The following is a 25,560-nucleotide window of genomic DNA, read 5'->3' as shown; positions in this document are numbered from 1 at the left end:
CTACACGCCTTGTAGCCAGCCGATTAGCGACCAAATGCCACCAATCGCACTAGCTCGCCTTCGCCTCGTGTGGGCTGACCCGTTTTCGCCCAGCCACTCGTCGTGTCGAGCTTGCCTTCGCCGCCTCCACCTAGTAGCGCTACGCTTTTTGGACCAACGCCTCTAACTATGCGATAGGCAAATCAGGATCCAACGTGCTGCGGGCGCTGCTGCTGCTGCTGCTGCTGTGGGCGCCTAGTTGGCAGGTACAGTAGTGCTTTAGGCTTGTACATCAGCAGAGATGCACAAAGAATGCGAGCAGAGTGTGCTGCACCGGAAAATGGCGAGCTCTAGGGCAAAGGGAGAGGATCAAGACAACAACCTAAGCTCTGATACCAGTTGAATGGGAGAAGAAGAATCAGGGTTAGAGTTCATGTGGGAGACATACACAGAGAAACAAGGGAGAGAGAGAGAGAGAGTTGTGGGGATAAGTCAACTCACCAAGTGTGAGAGTGTGTGACTCCCCTATCACACATGTATATTGCACTAGTACACATAGTGCACTTAGTACACTTAGTACTTTTAATGTACTATGTACTATAACTTATGGGCTTGTACACACTATAAGGGTGGGCATAATGCCTTTACCCCGACACACCCTTAGAGCCGCAAGCTTCACGTAGGTTTAAATATTGTTTGCCTTCAAATCTATCGCGAAGAATTTGGACTGAACAGCATTGTTTTCAACCCACAAACATGCTGTACAGGTCACCCCAAGAGATGAGATGGGTGCCCTGTTGTTTGCCTTGAACCAAGAGCCTTCGGAGCATCAAATCTCAGCCCTGAAACCTGCTATAAAGCAATTGACCAGCCCTGTAGAGAAGCCAGAAGGGGTCGCCTACTTTGAAAGAGAGAGAGAAGAATCACTTTTTCTTGTGGAAGCTAGGGAGGCAAGCCTTCAGCGATATTGCAGCCCTGCAAGGAGTCGACCAGCCCTCGAGAGCAACTTTGCATGCCCAACTGACACCTGTGAGAAGCCTAGGGTGTTCCACCTCCAAAAACAGCTGGAAGGGGGGGGGGGGGGGGGGCGCCTGGCTGAGTTTGGCCTTCCCCTCCCAGAATAACAATGGCTTGATGGACTGCCCACCTTGAGTAATGGCCAAGTTTCATTAAAAACTAGTCCTCTTGATGTGAACACTTTTAAAAATGGTCCACCCTAACTTTAGTGTATGTGAACACTTCATAATTTGTCCACCCAAATTTAAGTGTATGTGAACACCTGCACTCATAAACCTTAGTATAATAAAATATAAGCTGTAAATTGAGTTTGGGGTCACTTACCACCTGCAAAACACATAAGACCACGCACAAGTGTGCACACTCGCGTCCACAGGGTTCCCAAGCATCCCTAGAACCCATGGACAATCACAAGCAGAAATACCAAGCATTGCCCAGGCAGTCAAGACAAGGGTATCCACCCTTCCATGAAGCCCTTCCACATGTACGGAGTCATGCCAAGAGAGCACACCAAGATATCAATCCTTCCATGGAGTCCTTTCACATGTAACCAATCATGCCAGGAGCTCACACCAGGATCTCAATCCTTCCATGGAGTCCTTCCAAGTACTAAACCATGCCTGGAACACACACCACCCTTCCATGGTGTTCCTCCACATGTGTATAATCAGAGATATAACAACACCCGGAGCCTTTGTGAATATAAAAGCAAAGGCTTGGCAAGGGTCAAATTATCTCATCGTTCACAAGGTGCTAAAGAACTTCAAGGGCCAGGATAGCCAAGGGAAGTCTGAGGCAAAAGGTAAACTTGAAGGTCAAGGATTGAGGTCATCTTCAAGCTGCAAAATTACAGCCAAGGAAGATCTCCAAGAAGTCAGTCTTTTTCATCATTCAATAAAGTAAATACACCAATCCTTGGTGAGAGGCCTTCCAAGGGTATTTGGGATCCAATTGGGTGTACTTGTCTTTGTTCTCCTCTCTCTCTCTCTCTCTCTCTCTCTCTCTCTCTCTCTCTTTGGGAGAGTCCGATGCCCAGGAGGCTTGTCCGACACAGTTGCTAGCACCATTGGTGTGAAGCAGGGGTGCCCGCTCTCCCCCACGCTCTTTGGGCTCTATATTGATGAGGTGGTCGATTACATCACACAGGGAGGAGGCTCTGGGGTTGAGCTATCAGGTATTACTGTCTATGTTATGCTTTATGCTGATGACATCGTCTTGGTATCCGACACGCAGGTTGGGCTTCAAAGACACCTTGTGGCTCTTGATGACTTCTGCGCACAGCAGGGGCTCACAGTGAACCTTGGGAAAACCAAGGTTATGATCTTCCACACTTCACCCGCAGTCAGGAGCCACACTACTCTCACATTAGCAGGAGGGCGGGTCGAGGTGGTGAGCTCTTATGTTTACCTTGGCATCACATTTACTAGCTCAGCTGGACGCTTCTCCATGGCTCAGGCAGTCCGAGACAGAGTGACCCGGGGGTATGCAGCTCTTGCTGGCCTTGAGCGTCAGTGTCATCAGGCACATTTTCAGGAACCCCGCACGAAGGGGTGGCTCTTTGATACATTAGTGACACCAGCCTTGATGTATGCAGCAGCGGTTTGGGCACCAGGGCTTGCAGCCTCCACATGGGTACAACTGGAGAGACCACAGATCTTGATGCTCTCGAGGATGATACGCAGCAAACCATCCGTCCCGCACGACATTGTTCGAGCTGAGTTTGCTACACCACCTATGGCAGTGGAGGCATTGTTCCAGACGATCTCCTTTATATACAGGATGAGGGAGATGCCCATGGAGAGATTATCCCGCCGAGCTTTTGAGGCATCCAGACAGCTGGCCGAGGCTGGACACACTGGATCTTGGTATGCACAGATGCTACAGTGGTTCTTACATCATGGTATAGACATTGAGCGGTTGCCACCTTTTCAGTATGATCAGTCTGCTCCACGGGGTTACCTCTCTCTCAATGAGAGGAACAGAGTGATGAGACAGGACATATGGCAGCACTACATACAGGAGACATGGACAGCACCAGAGAGCCCACTACACCGAAGATGCTGTATTACAGAGACCACTTTATGAGCATCTCAAGGGATGGGTTTATACATCGACCGCGGTACATGGATGTATACATGCCCCACAGCTCTCGTGTTGCTATTGGACAGCTGCGAGTCTCATCACATCAACTAGAGATAGAGGCTGGGAGAGCGGCACGGGTTCCTAGAGCTGAGCGGATATGCAGATTGTGCCGCGAGGAGGTGGAGACTGAGGATCACTTTGTATGTAGATATAGAGCCCACCAGGGGTCAGAGATAGATATGCAGGATTGTTTGAGGAGCACTCTTCACTACATCAGTTGATGGAGGCCTCGGACCAGCGACAGCTTGGCAGACTACTACTAGAGCTTCATAGTTCTCGAGAGAGACTCCTCCAGACACCCGCTCCCACTAGGGATGGGAGACAGTCCCAGCTCACAGATTTCTTCCAGAGAGCTATGCCTGTGCCAGCTGACGTACCACGTGGGGTGACCGCACAGAGAGCAGAGGAATTGAGAGCCAGGAGGAGACCTAGACAGACTGGACATAGAGCACCCCGACTCCGTCACCGAGAGATAGCAGCTATCTGAATGAGACACCAGATGGAGACACAGGAGAGGCTAGCTCGCTTTCATTCAGACTCAGGGTACATGTTCATGCCATTCACAGCCTCAGCATCGGCGATGTATGATATCTTATATCCCTCTTATGGCACTGGATGGAGTTAGACATAGATCTGCATAGCATGCTTGTACTACCCCTTCAGCATATAGAGATGCATCTTACCTTAGCACTCCATCCACATCCCCACCCCCCTTATATTGTTTGTATATGGGCTCCACCGATCCATGATGATTCACAGTTGTATCCAGACACATGCACACTTTTTCTTTTGTTTCTTTTCTTCCGATGACCGGAAGAACATAGTTGTATTATTTTTTGTCTCATAGGCCGACTTTGGCCTCTCGTAGACGTTAATATATCTTTCTTATTTTCTTTCTTTCTCTCTCTCATCTCAGTACTTTCATAGTTTATTTCATGTTCATTTTGTCCTTTTTTTTCTGGACATCCAGAAGACATTGACAGTTGTACATTGATTTGTCTCATTGTTCACAAAGTGCTAAAGAACTTCAAGGGCCAGGACAGCCAAGGGAAGTCTGAGGCAAAAGGTAAACTTGAAGGTCAAGGATTGAGGTCATTTTCAAGCTGCAAAATTACAGCCAAGGAAGATCTCCAAGAAGTCAGTCTTTTTCATCATTCAATAAAGTAAATACACCAATCCTTGGTGAGAGGCCTTCCAAGGGTATTTGGGATCCAATTGGGTGTACTTGTCTTTGTTCTCCCCCCCCTCTCTCTCTCTCTCTCTCTCTCTCTCTCTCTCTCTCTCTCTCTCTCTCTCTCTCTCTCTAATGGATCTCTACGCCTTGATGTAGGGGCTTTTGAGGATAGTTTCACTGGGAGGGACATCATCTTCTACTATGAGACGCATCAGGCTCCTGGACAGTCCATGCCACGTGTTAGTGGATACCGATGGGAGACAGCTTGTAGACAGGAGACTCGTTCAGAGCATAGAGGACGGGGCTCAGGAGGAGTGGTAGTATTGTTTAGAGAGGAGCTACAGCCACTGATACATATAGTCCGCAGAGATGAGCAGGCTAGGTACATGTGGGTTAGACTGAGGGCAGAGACCGGCAGATATCTCTACATTGCTATATGCTATTTTGCTCCTAGTACATCAGTGTATGCATCACCTAGCGGGCAGTCTCCCTTTTCTATTTTGGATGATGACATTTGGGAGTTCTCCAGGGATGGTGACATCATTCTCTTGGGGGACTTCAATGCCAGGACCGCCCATAACCAGACAGTATTTTATGATACCTCAGAGGAGATGTTGAGGGAGCTTGATGTTAGGGATATGGGCCTATCTAGACTCTCACAGGATGAGGAACACACAGTGTATGGGCGGTATTTGATAGACATGGGGACTGCACATGGATTGGCCATCCTGAATGGCCTACAGAGATTCCCGACATCGGGCGGTTTCACTAGCTTTCCACATCGGCATGGTGCTAGTACAGTGGACTATGTTATGGCTCAGCCCAGTCTCATTCCCTCTTTTCAGGATTTTATGGTAGGCACTAGGCCGGTTGGAATAGCAGTGGACCATGCTATCTTGTCCTTCACTCTCACATTTCAGTTCAGCACCGCTCCATTGGGACAGGTCTCCACACACACTCGTTATACCTTTACGAGGGAGACTGACACCGTATACACGGATGAGATATACAGACGCCTATGTGCCGAGGAGCCGGGACGGCCATTAGATGAGCTCACTCAGATATTCATAGAGACGCTTCATGCTGCAGCATCAGAGGCATATCCCCATAGTCAGCCTACACAGAGACGATCTGGGAACATGCCCCAGAACAGTTGGTATGATGAGGAGTGCAGAGAGATGAGGATCAGATTACAGAGAGAGGTGCTCATGGGTGTTACCACTCACAGACAGTCACGGATTACCTTCCGGCACCTAGTGCGACGGAAGAAGAGGGCTTAGCTTGCTCAGTTAGAGAGAGATTTGTACCAGTTGTTTATGAGTCAGGACTCAGGCGAGGCATGGAGACTATTCCATGAGCATTCACCATCACCAGCCATTACCTCCACAGAGATTTGGGGTGAGTATGCAGCATCCCTGTACACAGCACCAGGACAGCCACCCCTGCCAGCCCCATCGGAGCCATGCCCAGAGACGTGTGCTTTCTTTACTGCTGAGATGGTAAGGAAAGCTATTGACAGGATGAGGACTGGGAGAGCATATGATCATGATGGTTTGGTAGCAGAGCACTTTATTCATGCCAGAGATATGCTTGCAGAGCTTATTGCTATGATGTTTAACCGAGCCATGTGTGAGGGTTTTCCTGAGACTTGGAATATGTCCACGATTGTGCCTATCTTCAAGTCAGGGGATCCTATGCTTCCTGGGAATTATCGTACCATCATGATTGGTCACACATTGGCTAGATTATATGCATCTATTCTTGAGCAGGAGTTGAGTAGATGGGCAGAGAGAGAGGGCATACGTGCATCAGGGTAGGCAGGGTTCAGGAGAGGTTTCTCCACTCTTGACCATATCTTGACACTCAGAGCTATTATTGAGGAGGGCTGATTATATGGCAGGAGGATTTATTGTTGCTTTGTGGATTTCCGCAAAGCTTTTGACACAGTACCGAGAGCCAGACTAATGCGCAGACTACAGGAGATGGGAGTGCCCACAGAGCTGATTTGGGGAATCATGGCTTTATACAGGACAGTTGTGGGGCAAGTACGTACTACCCAGGGTATATCTCAGATGATTCACTCCACTATTGGGGTGAAACAGGGCTGCCCCCTTTCCCCCACCTTATTTGGGATGTATGTGGATGAGGTTTCAGACTATGTAGAGCGGGAGGGTGACAGAGGAGCACAGCTAGCAGGGACATGGATTCCGCTATTAGTGTATGCTGATGATATTGTGCTGATCTCAGATTCTCCAAAGGGGATGCAGCGTCATTTGGATGCATTGCACATGTTTGCAGAGGACAGTGGATTGTCTGTTAACCTTGGTAAAACCAAGGTGATGGTATTTAACACCACAGCACAGTGGGTTAGGAGATCAATGCCCACCTTTACATATGGTCAGGAGACAGTGGAGTATACAGATGCATATACTTACCTTAGTGTGGTTTTTGGTGGCCAACTATTTTCCTTGAGGAGAGCAGCGGAGACTAGATTGACCAGAGCTTATGCAGCATTGGGGAGACTAGAGAGGATGTGTTCGCAGGTTCAGTTTCAGGAACCTCGAACAAAGCTCTGGCTCTTTGACACTTTGGTCACTTCAGCCATGCTGTATGGAGTGGAGATATGGGGACCCTCAGTGGATCACCACAGTCGAGCTGGTAGCACTGATGGATGGAGACGTATGGAGAGGTCCTTGGTTTCTATGATTTCCCGGATGATTAGGGCCAAGGCCTCCGTACCACATGATATTATCCGTGCAGAGATGGCTGCCCCCCCATTGGTAGTAGAGGCACTCACTCGATCAGTCTCCTTTATACAGCACTTGGGCTCTCCCTAGAGACAGATATGCTCGCTTAGCCCTGGATTCTTCACGACAGTTGGCATCACAGGGAGACGGATCATGTTGGTATGCACAGATGACAGCTTGGTTCCAACTGCATGGCTTTAGTATGGACAGGCTACCTCCATTTCAGTACTCCCTGGATGCACCCTCCCTCTCTCTCACACGGGCAGAGATTACCAGACTTATCAGGCAAGACTTGACTCAGCTGGACACTAGGAGGACATGGATACAGCCGACACACGAGCTTGGTACGAAGATGGCTTTCTATAGAGATCATCTTCTCCAGCTCACGGAGGATGGGTTTGTGAATAGACCCAGCTACATGGATACTCATCTTTCTCATGGGGTACGGTGTGCTATTGGTCAGATGCGCACATCCTCACACCAGCTAGAGATTGAGACTGGCAGATTCAGAGGAGTACCAGCTGAGGCCAAGATTTGTCAGCTGTGCCAGATGGAGCCAGAGACAGAGTTACATTACATATGTCACTGTCCAGTATATTATGAGATACGAGGCCGTTTTCACTGCCTGTTCAGAGAGGGCTTTGGACCACTTTCTAGAGTCATGAGATACCAGGATCAGAGATGCCTCGGATTGTGCTTGCTGGAGCTGCGTAGACATAGAGAGGGTCTCCTGAGAGGGAGGGGATCAGAGAGGGAGAGACACCTACAGAGGCAGATTACAGACTTCTTTCGACCAGAGATTGAGCAGTCAGGTCAGCAGGCATTGCAGCTAGCCCCAGAGTACAGCCACACCAGAGGTACACTGATTGATCGGGCTATAGAGCTGGGGCGGTCCAGGCGCCCCAAGATGAGAGGCCCATCTCGACACCGGCGAAGACTACAACAGAGGATCAGGACCATACTAGCACGGCATGGGAGACGTCCAGTCAGAGTACTCACCATGGAGGACATTGAGGATATCCGCCATCGACCGATGAGAGACATCTTTGGATAGTGATGTGTATGATGCCTACCTTTGTTGCTGGAGTTTTCCTCCCAGATGTTATCCATTAGGAGCTCCTGGTACCGTATTTTTCCTCATAGTTGTTTCAGTTTCAGTTTTCAGTTAGTTGTTTAGTTGGTTTTAGCTTTCCTTACACAGACATTGTATCAGATCCACCAATTGTTGTAACCTTTTTGGTCTCATAGGTCATTTTGGCCTTTTGAAGACGTTAATATATCATTTCATTTCATTTCTCTCTATATCATTTCATTTCATTTCATTTCATTTCTCTCTAGCACCATTGGTGTGAAGCAAGGATGCCCACTTTCCCCCACGCTATTTGGGTTATACATTGATGAGGTGGCTGACTTCATTACACGGGGAGGCGGAGATGGAGTTGATTTAGCAGGTACCTCAGTACATATTATGCTCTATGCTGATGATATTGTATTAGTGTCTGAGTCCCCAGGTGGTCTACAGCAGCATCTACATGCACTCCATGATTTCTGCACACAGAGGGGTCTTACTGTGAACCTTGGGAAAACCAAGGTTATGGTCTTTCATACATCGAGACAGGGCAGGAGTCAGCTGACATTCACTCTCGCAGGATGCCAGGTGGAGGTGGTGACATCATACGTGTACCTAGGGGTTACCTTCTCTGCAGCAGCCACACGCTTTACCATGGGTTCAGCAGCCAGAGCTAGATTGACACGGGGATATGCAGCATTGGCTATGCTAGAGAGACAGTGCCACCAGGCGCATTTTCAGGAGCCCCGGACGAAGGGGTGGCTATTTGACACATTAGTCACACCGGCATTGATGTATGGAGCAGCAGTATGGGCGCCAGGCCTTGCTACCCATTGGTGGACACAGATAGAGAGACCACAGGCCCTCATGATGGCACGCATGATACGCAGCAAACCGTCAGTACCTCATGACATTATCCGAGCAGAGTTTGCTGCGCCTCCTATGATGGTAGAGGCCATATTTCAGACTATATGCCTGCTAGACAGATTCAGAGAGATGCCACAGGACAGATTATCATACAGAGCTTTTCAGGCATCTAGACACTTGGCTGAGGCAGGAGACAAAGGATCATGGTATGCACAGGTCACACATTGGTTCTCACAGCATGGCCTAGACATGGATCATCTACCACCATTCCAGTATGACAGGGATGCACCACATATCCGTCTCTCATAGTGAGAGGAACAGAGTATTGAGACAGGATCTATGGCAGCTCTATACACGAGAGACATGGATATCGCCTACACAGCCTCTTCCACCGAAGATGCTATACTACAGAGATCACTTCATGAGTATCACTGATGATGGATTTATAGAGAGGCCTAGATACATGGAGGGCTTTTTACCACACGGCTCCCGAGTGGCTATTGGTCAGCTCAGAGTTTCATCACACCGATTGGAGATTGAGACTGGCAGAGCAGCACGGATCCCCCGAGAGGAGAGGGTATGCAGATTGTGCAGAGAGGAGGTGGAGAGTGAGGAGCATTATGTATGCAAATGCAGAGCATATACAGCCATGAGAGAGAGATATCCCATTTTATTCAGAGAGCCACATTCCCTACGCCAGATCTTTGAGGCAGCAGACCAGCGCATACTGGGGAGATACATTCTAGACATACAGCGCCACAGAGAGACATTATTACAGGCTCAGACAGCTCCAGAGGGGGGGCGACAGACACAGATTACTACATTTTTTCAGAGATCCATACCCCTCCCAGCCCCTACACGGCAGGGAATTACTCTCCAGAGAGCAGAGACACTTAGAGCCCGCAGGAGACAGAGGACACCTGGCTTTCGGACACCAGGCCTATACCAGAGAGAGATGACAGAGATCAGAGCTCAGTTTCACAGAGAGGGTGCGGAGCGACTGGCTCGCTTCAGAGCACACCCAGGCATGTTCTTCAGGGAGCTGTGGACACCCCCTTCACTGATGTATACCATTTTATACCCCCAGTATGGTACAGGATGGAGCTAGCTAGGTTGCATATCATGATTGTATACTCCATGCATATAGCTTTGCATTCTCCTAGTAATAGAGCTCCATCCCCTGCACACCCAGATTCAGTTTTTTTATTCAGTACTTTTTCATTTTGTTGGGATGACAGAGGATACCCCATACATGTACTCCGATTTGTCTCATAGGCCGAGTTCGGTCTTTTGGAAGACGTTAATAAAATCTCTCTCTCTCTCTCTCTCTCTCTCTCTCTCTCTCTCTCTCAATACTTTCATAGTTTATTTCATGTTCATTTTGTCCTTTTTTTTTCTGGACATCCAGAAGACATTGACAGTTGTACATTGATTTGTCTCATAGGTCGAGTTCGGCCTCTAGTAGACGTTAATACAGCTATGGTACAGGATGGAGCTAGCTAGGTTGCATATCATGATTGTATACTCCATGCATATAGCTTTGCATTCTCCTAGTAATAGAGCTCCATCCCCTGCACACCCAGATTCAGCTTTTTTATTCAGTACTTTTTCATTTTGTTGGGATGACAGAGGATACCCCATACAGGTACTCCGATTTGTCTCATAGGCCGAGTTCGGTCTTTTGGAAGACGTTAATAAAATCTTTCTTTCTTTCTCTCTCTCTCTCTCTCTCTCTCTCTCTCTCTCTCTCTCTCTCATCTCATCTACATTGTGCAATCGTTAAAGAACCAAGCTGATGAATATTCCTTATCAAAGTATAATCCTATCTGTAAGATTCTGCATGCTCCAAAATAGCACACAGGGGAAGCTCCCCCCCCCCAAAAAAAAAAAAAATTTAAAGATTTCCGCAAGATATCAAGATGTAAGGCTCAAAGAAGCTAATCGTTTAAGAGACTCTCTAGGACTTGATGATGTGGATTGAGTCCGACTATCTCCTTGTCACATGAGTGACAAGGCGGAGAGACAAACATATGATTTAATGCTCAGCACATGACGGATTAACACTCGTCAAAACTTAGCAAGACACAAGAGAGAAGTAGAGATAGACCTAATATGTTGTGTATTACAAAACATGAATATTTACAATGATGAACTTGGATCTTGGATCAGATCCTTGTTATGCATAGATAACTTGTTGATTCACAGCTTTGTGATGATCTCAAGATGTTGCTTGCATTAAGGGCTGAAGACTGCAACAAACAGTTGTATTCACCCTGTATGTGTGTAAGGGCTGATGATGTAGCATGCACGGATGCATTCTTCCGTGATCCAGCCCTAAGCCTGATTATGGGATGCTTAATGAAATGATTAGACAGAGGGGAGAGAGAGAGAGAGAGAGAGAGAAATGGCTGTTGGTATTCAGTATATTACTATGGTACAAAAAGATGTATGACTTAAAACTTCATGAGGCCCTTGGCCTGCCCAAAAGGTGGCTGATGCACATCTACTACCTACATGATGACCTAAGCCCAAAAGAGGGACTAGATAATATTTGATGTCTAATGCTTATATAGACCTTGGTAGAGCCAAGAGAAGGAGCTGTCGGCCTGTACATATGTCCATGACCTGATGAAATCAGCATTAAATGCTGATTCAGTTCACACACGTGGCCTTGATGTGGTTCATGCTGCCAACAATGCCCATGATGCTGCCGACTGCTCATAAGACCATATGGGCCTTGTTAATGCCCTAGATGCTATCTAAACCAGGGAATACGCTGAGATTTATGCCATGGCACGGGCGTGCACGTGACAGATGATATGAGATGACTAAAATGAACCCTAAACTACACTTATATAGGGTGTCATGATGCTGGTCGGTCAGCCAGCCCTTTTATGACACCAAAAAGTTGTCCAAAAGGTCATTTCTTATGTTCATATTGTGCCCAACTTGTGTCCCAACTATGGATGCATGTCCAAGGCACCTCCAACACCTGTTGGGCTGTGAAAACAGCCCCAAACAGGCCTTCAGTTCCTTGAAGCCTTTTTTTTCCAAGAAAAATATCCTTCTATTAGTTATATGAAAAACCAGCCAACGGGTTGAAGCACATGCTCAGAGCCTCTAAAAGAGGGAAAACACTGGGGAGGGTAGTCCCCTCCATGGCTGGCCGCTCTCGGAGGGAACTACCTCATAGATGAGACTACCCTCCCCAGTTCCTTGAAGCCTTTGTTTGCGCTTCTTGGTCAAAATCTTCACATAAGAAGGAAATTGACCTTTTTGTGATACCACTACTTCACTGTACACTAAGACTGAACCATGAATTACTCATTTACATTAATTGCTGCTGTAATGTCTTTAAATCTTCCTGGCTATGGCCAAATTACTAAAGAGAAAGGTTCATCGAGCTAACGCGACAACCTGATTCTATAGAGGGGAAGACATTGGTCTTGAGAGCTGTCATAAGTCTTAAAATTTGCAAGGTTGCGGATGATTGGATTTTACCTAAAGCTTAAGTTTTCAGGATAAAATGCCTGGAGATACCATGCTTGGATGCATCATTCTTATGCTTGCAATAGGGCATGAATCGAAGATAATCTCAAAAACATAATATACAGAGAAGCATCTAGCTGGCTTGCACCAAATCTCACCTGGTTCATAACAAATGGTGTCGAAAGGCAATGCACGCCTCCCACAAATTCATCCCATTGAAAAAGTCCAGTTTTAACATATTTGTCTTCGATGTATGTACGAGGTTCAACACTCTCTCTATAATCAAAAGAGAGGAAACCCCCCTTTGTACACACAATTACTTCATTTCTCCTTACTATACCCTGATTTACAGCTCTTGCCATGCATTGGCCAATTGCCAGCTCACTGTGCATGCTGCGATAATTGCTTGCTCTGAAAGGATCCACCACAACACCACCACCATAAATGCACAAACAGGATGTCTATACGTGTGCAAGCATGCTGGCACAAACTCTGGATTTGTAAATTTGACACTCCAAAAGTGGGCCAGAATACTTACGTGTCTATAAAATTGATGCCAAGGTTGAAGCCTCTTATTATTGTCTTAACATAGTCTTTGTCTACTTCTTCATACTCACTACCCCCAAAGGTTCCAATGCCAAGAGATGAGACAATGAGATCCCCAAGTTGACCACCAACTTTCAACTGTCTAAAGTGGCCAGGACCTGAAAAGAATCAAAGAAAAAGATTATTATTTCCACAAAACAAGAACACATATCCAGACAAAAATAGTGGCAAGGCTCAATATTTATAAAGTGATCAATCACAGATAATCAAACAAAATTCATTGCACCATAGGTATTCAAAAGAATTGGTCAAATATTGATAGAACCCCCTCCCAAAGAAAGTCAGATTCAGTCAACTATACTCTCTTTCTTCCATACTCGTTCCCTCCTATGCTCCATTTAAGAACCCCCCGATGCAGCTCCAGCTCTATCCTGTAAAAAACCCTTTAAAACAGCCTCATCCAATGCTCTTCTTCATAAGCCCTTAGAATAAAGCATGTTCTTCTCCTAGAAATCCTATGTGAAAAATCACGGCACTCTTGCAAGACATATCCACGTCAATCACTGGGACTTCTAGTGCAGCCTTGCTGCGAGCAGCATTTCTCCGTCAAGTCTCTAGTAACCCTACACATTCTCTGCAAATACCCTAAACTTCATAAAAGGGCCTGCAAAAGCAACACCAAAGGCGAATCTACATCACCATAATTGAAAGGTCACACTTAGAACCTACCTTCTACATTAGCAAAGTGGGCTTGGACAGCAGTACACATTTCAGCATCAACGATGTAAAACTTGTTTGATACAGAAAATTTCATGCTTCCTGAACTTGGCATAAATTCTAAGCTTTACCTGTGCTTTTCTAAAAAAGGCTGGCTGTTGTGGATCAGCAAGCAGAGAGATTGAAGCATGAAGCTCAAGACCTCCGCTGCACATTCTAACATGGTATCAAAGCCCAGGCGTGTGTGATCCTGGGCGGCTCAGGCGTGTGCGGTCCTGGGCGGCTCAGGCGTGTGCGGTCCTGGGCGACCCCCTCACGCCTCGGTGGCTTGCGGAGCTCGAATCGAGGGAGGGTGTTGGAAGGTAGGCGATTTCGAGCATGTGATCTATGGCTAGAAGGTGCCTTGGATTATCCCATAAGTGGAAGCATGGGAAGTTGAAAGAGCCATATATAGGCTAGAATGGCACCTTGTCATAGTCATCTCCTCCGGCCGGTGTTTTGGGAGGCAGCTCACCGGGAGATGGGAGCCCGGTGGAGGGATGCTAGCCCGGTGGAGGGATGCTGCAGTGCCCATTGGGGGTGTTCATGGTGCTCGTTGGTGATGCGTCTCCTACGTGCGTTAGTCTTCCGCTGCGCATTCTGACACCTTCTTGGCTTGTCTAGCCTCTTTATGCTTGCGCTCTTGGTGAGAAATGAGATGAGATAATGGGATTGTGGGCTCACCCTTTTATACTACTCCTACAATAGCAGTCAGCCAGTTCTAAACCAGGCGGCCAGCATAAATTATTCCCACGACTGAATTTCCAGCATTTAATGCTGAAAATAATCACATAAAATGCTGCGTTTTGTTCCCTGACTGGATGGGCATCATGCGCCTGCTTCTGGGTGGCTGGACAAGGCTTTTGCAAACATCTTTAGGGCTGTGCAGCCTGTATGGGCTGCGCCCTACAGCCACACAAAGGCTGCATCTCCTGAAATCTGCCTTTAGCTTGCCCCTAGGCTGTCCTACAGCCCCTCCATGGCTGGTGGGTTCAGCCAAGGCCTTCCTGGCCCTCATGGGGGTGGTTCCAACAAGATCAAGTCTAGTGGTCTAAATCGTAGTCACCTGTCCCTTCTTGCTCAAAGCATCGGCCACTCGATTGGCCTTTCCTGGAAGGTACTCAATCATCCCACCGAATTGCTGGAATATCTGCCTCCAGCGGTGTTGTCGATCACTCCACTGTGCACTTGGCATTGTCTGAATCTAGCATAATGCCTGATGGTCAGTGTGAACTTCAAAGTCACCGCCATACAGAAAATGTTTCCAATGTTTCAAGGCCTGTATAACTGCTAGGAGTTCACGATCATAGACTAAGTAGTTTTTCTCTGCGGGCAATAACTTACGAGACATGTAAGCTACTGGATGACCATTCTGTTGCAATACACCTCCAATTGCGATGTTACTGGCATCAGTGATCACCTGAAATGGTTCGTCCCACGAGGCAAGTGCTAAACAAGGTGCTTCTGATAAAGCCACCTTGAGGTTCTTGAATGCCTCCAACGCTCGTGGAGTCATTCGAATCTTTTGCCTTCTTGTCTTCACTCCCTTTCGCAGATCGGTGAGATCTGTCGAGAGGTCAAAAAACTTGTCGATGTGGGTGAAATATGCCTTGCATATACCCACAAATGATCTGATGTCATAGGCTGTCTGAGGTACTTCCGAATTAACAATCTCGGCCACTTTAACCAGATCCAGTCGAATGCCTTCAGCACTAATTATGTATCCCAAGTAATGCACCCAGAACAGATAAAATTCCGACTTCTTTTCATTGACGTAGAGCTCGTTGCTTTCCAGCAACTTAAGGACTTTCTCCACATCAATGTCATGCTGCTCAACCGTAGCTGAAAATACCAGTATGTCGTCCAAAAATATGAACAGACACTTTCCGATCAAATCCCAGAAAACACGCATCATCATGCAGTTAAATGTAGCTGGGGCGTTTGTCAAGCCAAATGGCATGACCACAAATTCATAGTGGGCCCATTCCGTACGGAAGGCTATCTTGGGTATGTCCCCCTCCACAATCCACACCTGGTGATATCCACTTCGAGAACACCTTTGCTCCATTCAGCCTCTCGAGAATATAATGAATTCGAGGCATCGGGAATCTGCTCTTGATAGTCAACTTGTTGAGTGCACGATAATCGACACACAAACGGGAAGACCCATCTTTCTTCTTGACAAATAAGATCGGTGCTGCAAATAGCGACACGCTGGGGCGGATGAAGCCAAATTGCAACAATTCTTGGAGTTGGCGGTCCAACTCCCATTCCATTGCCTTCGATACAGAAACTTGCTCGGGGGTTCCGAGTCTGGGAGGAAATCAATCTTGTGGTCCTCTAGTCTGGACGGGGGGAGCTGGTGAGGGAGGCTATCCCCAAGAAAAATCTTCTGAAACTTTTCATGGAGAACCGAGTGCTTCTCGGAAGCACTGGCCACCGTCTAGGCTGTCTGGATGTAAATCATCGCACACTGTGCGCCTTTCCTGACTCCTTGCTTAGCCTGCAAGTGACTTATGAGCGGAAAGTTCGGAATTCCTCGCTCACACTTAATGGTCACTAGGGCGTTTGACACATTCCGATTGATTTGGAACGTGTGCTTGTCCAACTTGACATCTGGAAGAAACTTGTGAAACCACTGAATACCCAAAATTATGTCTGCTCCTACAAGAGGGGCAACCATAAAATCACGCACAAACTCTATGCCCTGAATAACTAACTCAGCACCTAGAGCTTCATACTTGACGCTCGTTGTCATGCCTGTGCTAAAACCCTCAACCTATTTGTCCACTGAAGTCAAATCGAAACGGGCATGCCTAGCAGCCTGTTTCGTGACCACGTCCTCCGTACTGCCACTGTCAAACAAGACAACGACTCTCTGGCCACCTATGTAGCCAAAGGACTTGAGCAATTCGTTGCGCTTATACTCCTGGTCATGGGCGCCCTTCTGCTTATCTTCGAGCTCCCGGCTAATAATTGCTCCAACTGAAGCACCGGGGTTTGAAGAACTTGGGGTAGCCGCTAGGGTCTGTGTGGGAGCTGAGCTCACCACGGAAGCTGTGGAGGCAGCGACGGCGGGCTTTGGTGGCTTCTTAGGACAATTTGTATGACAAAAGAAACATCTACCCTCCTCCTTGTACTGAGAAAGCTCCTCAGCACTCAACTTGCCACCTGTCTTGCCTGCCTCCGCTTTTTGGTCTGGAGTAAGCTTAGACGCATTGTTCGAGTTCTTCGAGCCAGAGGCTCCCGGGCTCTGTCTTGGGGAAGACCTCGTCTGGTTCTGGCCTTTGCCCCCCGAGGTGGTAGCCCTGGGAGAAGCCGGCTGAGAAGTCTTGGGCTTGCCACCATTATGTTTCATTTCTGCACTCTGCGCAAGCGAGAGCGCATCTTCAAAGGTGGCTGGCCTAAACATACGCACCTCCCATTGGATTTGCGTGTCAAGGCCATACAAAAACTGTCCTTTCTTGTCCGTATCAGATAAGCCTAATTGCTGACATAAAGTCGAAATTCTATTGGCAAACTGAAGGACTGGTTGCGCGTTCTGACGCGCTCCCCTGAACTCGTCTTCGAGTCACTCAAGGTAGTGGGGCGGTAGAAATCGTTGCTTAAGGTCGCCGACAAATTCGTCCCACACATAAGCTGCCATACCTACTCTGGTGTGGGCATGAGCCCACTGAGTCCACCAAGGAATTGCCTCGCCTTCCAAGTACCAACTGGCTAAGATCACTCTGTCAGTATCTATTTTTCTAACTGCGGCAAAGTAAGCTTCAAACTGATGCAACCATGCATAGAGAGTTGTGGGATCGAGTTTACCATTATACTTACTCAAGTTCATTTGCTCGGGAAAATGATTCGAGAGCACCGCCGATGTCAATATGGCGTCCAAAGCTTTGAGGTAACGCTGGTGTTTCACGCGTCGCATGGCTTCGTCTTCTCGTTGTCGGATCTCCAATGCACGCATCTACAACTCGAGCAAAGAGCTCGGCTGCGGTTGTGACCCCGCAAAAGGGTCCCTATGTCGAGGATCTGGAATCTGGGATACGGAAGGAGAGGGAGGAGGAGATGGAAAACGCGACGCTAGAGAACGGGTACACTCTTCTTCCAGAGCCAAGATCTGCGCCTTCTACTCATTCAACTTGGTTGTCTGTTCTGCGATTGCTCGCATCATCTGCTGAAACATGTCTGTAACACTCAAGCCTGGTGACCTAGCTAGGCTGTCTGGTGCACTCTAGTCCCATGGTTCTTGATCTCTCTCGTTGTCAAAGCTCCCCATAGCAGGAAAATGCACTTCCTTTCCGGAACGCAATCTGACCATCCACTATCTGTGTGGGAGACGTCCGGAGGTTGAAAACCAACCGTCCTTCGAGGGACAGGAGTCACTCCAAAAGAGGTAGTCCACCTGCGTCTAAAAACCAACCACACGAGCGAGAAAAAATTCTGGTTTCTTTGTTGAATCTTTGCACTTGAAGTGGGCTCTGATACCACTGTAACATGCGGAAGCTTCGGAGAAGAATCGGTAACTTCAATGCTCAAAAATCAGCACTCGTTTCGCGACGGAATTAACGCACAAACTGAATGAAGATGTGCAAAAAATAGAGAGAGAAATGAAATGAAATGAAATGAAATGATATATTAACATCTTCAGAAGGCCAAAATGACCTATGAGACCAAAAAGGTTACAACAATTGGTGGATCTGATACAATGTCTGTGTAAGGAAAGCTAAAAACAACGAAACAACTAACTGAAACTGAAACAACTATGAGGAAAAGTACGGTACTAGGAGCTCCTAATGGATAACATCTGGGAGGAAAACTCCAGCAACAAAGGTAAGCATCATACACATCACTATCCAAAGATGTCTCTCATCGGTCGATGGCGGATATCCTCAATGTCCTCCATGGTGAGTACTCTGACTGGACGTCTCCCATGCCGTGCTAGTATGGTCTTGATCCTCTGTTGTAGTCTCTGCCGGTGTCGAGATGGGCCTCTCATCTTGGGGCGTCTGGACCGCCCCAGCTCTATAGCCTGATCAATCAGTGTACCTCTGGTGCGGCTGTACTCTGGGGCTAGCTGCAATGCCTGCTGGCCTGACTGCTCAATCTTTGGTCGAAAGAAGTCTGTAATCTGCCTCTGTAGGTGTCTCTCCCTCTGTGATCCCCTCCCTCTCAGGAGACCCTCTCTATGTCTACGCAGCTCCAGCAAGTACAATCCGAGGCATCTCTGATCCTGGTATCTCATGACTCTAGAAAGTGGTCCGAAGCCCTCTCTGAACAGGCAGTGAAAACGGCCTCGTATCTCATAATATACTGGACAGTGACATATGTAATGTAACTCTGTCTCTGGCTCCATCTGGCACAGCTGACAAATCCTGGCCTCAGCTGGTACTCCTCTGAATCTGCCAGTCTCAATCTCTAGCTGGTGTGAGGATGTGCGCATCTGACCAATAGCACACCGTACCCCATGAGAAAGATGAGTATCCATGTAGCTGGGTCTAATCACAAACCCATCCTCCGTGAGCTGGAGAAGATGATCTCTATAGAAAGCCATCTTCGTACCAAGCTCGTGTGTCGGCTGTATCCATGTCCTCCTAGTGTCCAGCTGAGTCAAGTCCTGCCTGATAAGTCTGGTAGAGAGAGAGAGAGATGAAATGATATATTAACGTCCTCAAAAGGCCAAAATGACCTATGAGACCAAAAAGGTTACAACAATTGGTGGATCTGATACAATGTCTGTGTAAGAAAAGCTAAAGCAACTAAACAACTAACTGAAACTGAAACAACTATGAGGAAAAGTAAGGTACTAGAAGCTCCTAATGGATAACATCTAGGAAGGAAAACTCCAACAACAAAGGTAAGCATCATATACATCACTATCCAAAGATGTCTCTCATCAGTCGATGGCGGATATCCTCAATGTCCTCCATGGTGAGTACTCTGACTGGACGTCTCCCATGCCGTGCTAGTATGGTCCTGATCCTTTGTTGTGGTCTCCGCTGGTGTCGAGATGGGCCTCTCATCTTGGGGCGCCTGGACCGCCCCAACTCTATAGCCCGATCAATCAGTGTACCTCTGGTGCGGCTATACTCTGGGGCTAGCTACAATGCCTGCTGGCCTGACTGCTCAACCTCTGGTCGAAAGAAGTCTGTAATCTGCCTCTGTAGGTGTCTCTCCCTCTCTGATCCCCTCCCTCTCAAGAGACCCTCTCTATGTCTACGCAGCTCCAGCAAGTATAATCCGAGGCATCTCTCATCCTGGTATCTCATGACTCTGGAAAGTGGTCCGAAACCCTCTCTGAACAGGCAGTGAAAACGGCCTCGTATCTCATAATATACTGTACAGTGACATATGCTCCATCTGGCACAACTGGCAAATCCTGGCCGCAGCTGGTACTCCTCTGAATTTGCAAGTCTCAATCTCTAGCTGGTGTGAGGATGTGCGCATCTGACCAATAGAACACTGTACCCCATGAGAAAGATGAGTATCCATGTAGCTGGGTCTAATCACAAACCCATCCTCCGTAAGCTGGAGAAGATGATCTCTATAGAAAGCCATCTTTGTACCAAGCTCGTGTGTCAGCTGTATCCATGTCCTCCTAGTGTCCAGCTAGCTGAGTCAAGTCCTGCCTGATAAGTCTGGTAATCTCTGCCTGTGTGAGAGAGAGGCAGGGTGCATCCAGGGAATACTGAAATGGAGGTAGCCTGTCCACACTAAAGCCATGCAATTGGAACCAAGCTGTCATCTGTGCATACCAACATGATCCTTCTCCCTGTGATGCCAACAACTGTCGTGAAGACTCCAGGGCTAAGCGAGCATATCTGTCTCTAGGGAGAGCCCAAGTGCTATGTATAAAGGAGACTGATCGAGTGAGTGCCTCTACTACCAATGGGGGGGCAGCCATCTCTGCACGGATAATATCATGTGGTACGGAGGCCTTGGCCCTAATCATCCGGAAAATCATAGAAACCAAAGGCCTCTCCATACATCTCCATCCATCGGTGCTACTAGCTCGGCTGTGGTGATCCACTGAGGGTCCCCATATCTCCACTCCATACAACATGGCTGAAGTGACCAAAGTGTCAAAGAGACTGAGCTTTGTTCGAGGTTCCTGAAGCTAAACCTGCGAACACATCCTCTCTAGTCTCCCCAATGCTCCATAAGCTCTGGTCAATCTGGTCTCCGCTGCTCTCCTCAAGGAAAATAGTGGGCCACTAAAAACCACACCAAGCTAAGTATATGCATCTGTATACTCCACTGTCTCCTGACCATATGTAAAGGTGGGTACTGACCTCCTACCCCACTGTGCTGTGGTGTTAAACACCATCACCTTGGTTTTACCAAGGTTAACAGACAATCCACTGTCCTGTGCAAACGTGTGCAATGCATCCAAATGACGCTGCATCCCCTCTGGAGAATCTGAGATCAGCACAATATCATACAATAACAACGGAATCCATGTCCCTGCTAGCTGTGCTCCTATGTCACCCTCCCGCTCTACATAGTCCGAAACCTCATCCACATACATCCCAAATAAGGTGGGAGAAAGGAGGCAGCCCTGTTTCACCCCAATAGTGGAGTGAACCATCTCAGATATACCCTGAGTAGTACGTACCTGCCCCACAACTGTCCTGTATAAAGCCATGTGTAACTTGGTTGAACACAATGCTAATCAATACACTTAAATACACTAAGATTTGAAGGACACTTGCTCAAATACAAGTAGTAAATTGCTGAATTGACAAGAGGCACACAATGAGCCGGAACGGCCGACCCCTCCCTTGAGTAAATTGTATTACTATTGGAGAAATTCAATACATAGTTTCACGGGCATCCATTGCCAAATCCTCCATGCCAATGCATATGAAATTCAGCATTTAGAAAACAATGGTATATCGATGTAGATCACCAAGGAGCTGCCTTGATGCCCGGCCCGACTTCAGTGCCCATATTCTCTACCATTGGCTCTAGCAACATCTTCAAGAGCACATAGGACAAGAGAAATACTACACAGGGCGGCTAAACAAGGAGTCCTGCCCTTCTACTGAGTAAGTAATGACAATACATTGTCCAATTACCTTACCAGTCTTCATAGAAGTTGTTGCAAGCGGAAGCCTTCGCGTTGGAAGCTTTAGAAGTGTTGATATCTTCGATTTGCCGCAATCCTTCGCGACAAAAGTCTTCAAGAGGATGAAGGGAACCTTGGGAAAGCTTCCCCTATGGTTCAACTTGAGAAAGGAAGGCTGAAATTACGGTTTTCAGCAAAAAGACCAGAAATTACAGCAAAAATGAGAGCTGTTTTGCTGAATTTCAGTCATTGGGAGTGAGGAGGAGAGTGATTAGCACTTGGAAACACTCTTGGAAGCTTGGAAAACACCCTAGCAAGTTGGGTATGGCTATGGAGAGCTTGGAAATGGAGAGAAATGGTGGAAAAACAGAGTTTTCAGCCTCCAAATATCCTCATGAAGAAAAAACACGAATTTCTCTTAATAAGTAAGTGAATTGGGGTCCAATCAGGTGAAGGGACATGGGGAGATGCCCATTTATGAGTAAAAGGGGAGGATCAGGTCCTGGACATTGAGTCTTGTCCGCCTCGGGACTTCAGTGAGTGTGAACTTGGAAGAGGTCATAATTTATAAGTGACTTTTGGGCGCCCAAACTTTAATGAAATGGGAACGCACTCACTTATAAATATTGGAAAAGTCCTAAGGACTATTTGAGCCTAGATCGGGAAATACTTACCACCTGTTCACATGCCACACAACCATGTCAGTAGACAGTTTCACACGCACGGTTCACGGGCGGGCGTCCCCTTACCCGGAACTACACATAGGTCATGCAGACATGAAAACAGCATGCAATTTCATTTGCAGGCAAGCACATAAAGATGCTATGCAATGCAGCATTGACATGAACAATTTCCGTTCATGAAACCATATAAGACCAGGCGTTTCCAGGCAAGTATATGCGATACCAGACCCAGTGGAAAGCCAATCCTCCAGGCGTTTCCGAGCATGTACACAAAGGCACAAGTCCCAGCGGAAAGCCAAGTCCTCCAGGCGTTTTCGGGCATGTACACAAAGGCACAAGTCCCAGCGGAAAGCCAAGTCCTCCAGATATTCCGGGCATGATAACATCAAGTCCCAGCGGAATATCATATCCAACTATACAGCATGACACATGTCAATCACATGCATAGGCACATTCCATAAGCCATGGACACCAATCCAATATGTACATAGTGTGAAAGCAAGAGTGAACCATTCGGATGGCCAAATGGTGACATTCCCCTCTGCTTCTAAACAGTTGTCCACAACTGAAATGCATCCAAATATGCCTGTAGTAACTGCGGGCAATCTCCTAAGAACTCTTCATCTACCCATTTAGCATCAATGGAAAGATAGTTCTTAAACTTCACAAGGTAACGCCTCACAACTTTGCCTGTAGCAAGCTTGCGTTCCTTGTGATACACAATCTGCTCTGGCTGCAAGATCTCCTCAAGCTCATCCACTTCTAGTGGATCCTCAATGACCATTTCACAGGGCTCTGGCCCTACATACTTGCGAAGGAGACTCACATGAAAAGCATTGTGTATGTGCCAATGACTACGTAATGCCAATCTGAAAGCCACTTCATTGATCTTCTCGATCACTCGAAAAGGCCCATAGTACCTGGTTGCAAGCTTAGGATATGCACCCTCTTTGCCAGGCCTCTTTGCAAGTCTTGCTTTCTCAAATTTCAGCAATACCCAATCATTCTCTTTAACATCCAATTGCCTTCTATGCTTGTCGGCAGCCTTTTTATGCTTGTCTTGTGACCTTGCAATGGCTGTCCGCACCCGAGCAAACGCAATATCCAAGTCTCTTACATACTCATCAGCTGCAAATATCTCATCCTTTGTGCGAAGGATGGGTTGCAAAACCACCTTACCATAAACAATCTCAAACCGGGCCTTTCCCGTAGATAGATGCATGCACCGTGTTGTTGTATGCAAATTCCACAAGCGGTAAGTACTTCTCCCAAGAAGACTTCTGATCCGCCACATAACATTTCAAGAGATCCAACACGGCTGAATTTGCAGCCTCACTTTGCCCATCCGTTTGAGGGTGATAAGCTGATGAGAAGTCCAATTTGGTGCCCATATTATCAAATAAGGCCCGCCAAAAGAGACTTGTAGTCCTGGGATCTCTATCCCCCACAATGGACTTCGGCATCCCATGATGTTTGAACACTTGTGCAAGATATATTTTAACCATATGCTCAGCTTTGATGGTCTTTTTGACCGGCAAGAAATGAGCTTGCTTGCTAAACCTGTCCACAATTGTCCAAATTGCATCATTACCCTGTTGGGTACGTGGCAAGTCCATAATGAAATCCATTGTAATACTTTCCCATGGCTGCGTGGGAATAGGCAATGGCTGAAGCAAACCTGGTGCCTTTTGCCTATCAAATTTGACCTTTTGACAGGTGATACATGCACGTACATGTGCCTCTATGTCCTTCCGCATACCTGGCCAAAAGAAATACCGCTCAATCATGTGCATAGTAGGCATTATGCCTCTATGACCAGCATATGGAGGAGCATGGCACTTATCCAAAACCTTTTGCCTCATGTCAGACACCACACATAGGCAATTATCTTTCATGAGATAACCCTCTTTGATCACATATGAGGCATGTGCATGACCAGCCATCAAATCAGCCCAAATAGTGGCAAAATCAGCATCCGTATGATACAAATCACGCATGGTAGACAAGTCCGCATGAGAGGCAACCGAGATAGCTGCTACATACGGCTTTCGTGACAATGCATCGACCACTACATTCTTCTTTCCTGGGATGTGCAAGATCTGAAAATGAAACATAGAGAGGAAATTGGCCATCCTCATATGCTTCTCTGACAACTTAGTTTGAGTAAGAAAATACCTCAAACTCTGGTGATCTGTCTTCATAGTGAAATCAGCCCCAAGAAGGTAATGTTTCCATATAGTAAGTGCATGGATTACAGCCAAGAGCTCTTTCTCATAAATGCCAAGAGATAGCTCTGCATCATGCAATCTACGACTCTCATAAGCCACGGCATGTCCCTCTTGATTAAGGACAGCCCCTATGCAATTTCCACATGCATCACATTCCACACAAAAAGGCTTTTGCAAATCCGGAACGATCAACACTGGACCATGAGTAGTTGCATCTTTCAATTTGAGGAATGCATCTCTCTCTACATTAGTCCATTTGAACACGGCCTTCTTCTTTGTCAAATCATGCAAAGGAGAAGCAATCCATGCAAAGTGCCGAATGAACCTGCGGTAGTAAGAGCATAATCCAAGAAAACTACGGATCTCATGCACTGAACTCAATTCGGGCCGATTCCGAATTGCATCAATCTTTGCAGGATCCATCCGCACTCCATCTTTGGACACAATATGCCCAAGATAATGTATCTCTGACAAGAAGAACTCACTCTTCTTTGCATTTATGAAGAGTTTATGCTTATGGAGCTCTTCAAAAACAATAGCCAAATGAGCTTTATGCTCTTCTTCGGTCTTCGAGAAGACTAGTATGTCATCAAAGAAGACACCTGTAAATTTCCTGTACCCACGGAATATGCGATCCATCATTCTATTGAATGTAGCCGGGGCATTTGTAAGACCAAAAGGCATAACAAGATACTCATAAAGCCCAAATGCTGTCCTGAAAGCAGTTTTGTGTACATCCTCAGGCACTACACGCACTTGATGATATCCACTCTTGAGATCAATTTGGCTAAAGCATGCCGA

The 25,560-nt window shown here is 47.1% G+C and overlaps 1 protein-coding gene across 1 annotated transcript in view; it reads right to left on the bottom strand.

Annotated features, from left to right (window-relative positions):
* Window positions 1–25,560, bottom strand: part of LOC147637294 (putative oxidoreductase C215.11c) — a 117,193-nt gene that overhangs the window by 35,245 nt on the left and 56,388 nt on the right. Inside the window, exons 2-3 of the mRNA XM_086800933.1 lie at window positions 13,023–13,188; window positions 12,643–12,895 (exon numbers count right to left, since the gene is read on the bottom strand). Coding sequence (XP_086657059.1) covers window positions 12,643–12,895; window positions 13,023–13,188 — 419 coding nt within the window. The remainder of the gene's footprint in view (window positions 1–12,642; window positions 12,896–13,022; window positions 13,189–25,560) is intronic.

The sequence above is a fragment of the Cibotium barometz genome, chromosome 7, assembly GCF_041138505.1.
Source record: "Cibotium barometz isolate CiBa-2024 chromosome 7, ASM4113850v1, whole genome shotgun sequence".
NCBI classification, from domain to species: domain Eukaryota; kingdom Viridiplantae; phylum Streptophyta; class Polypodiopsida; order Cyatheales; family Cibotiaceae; genus Cibotium; species Cibotium barometz.
The sequence above is the reverse complement of the archived record's forward strand: the minus strand, read 5'-3'. Positions and strand labels throughout refer to the sequence as shown.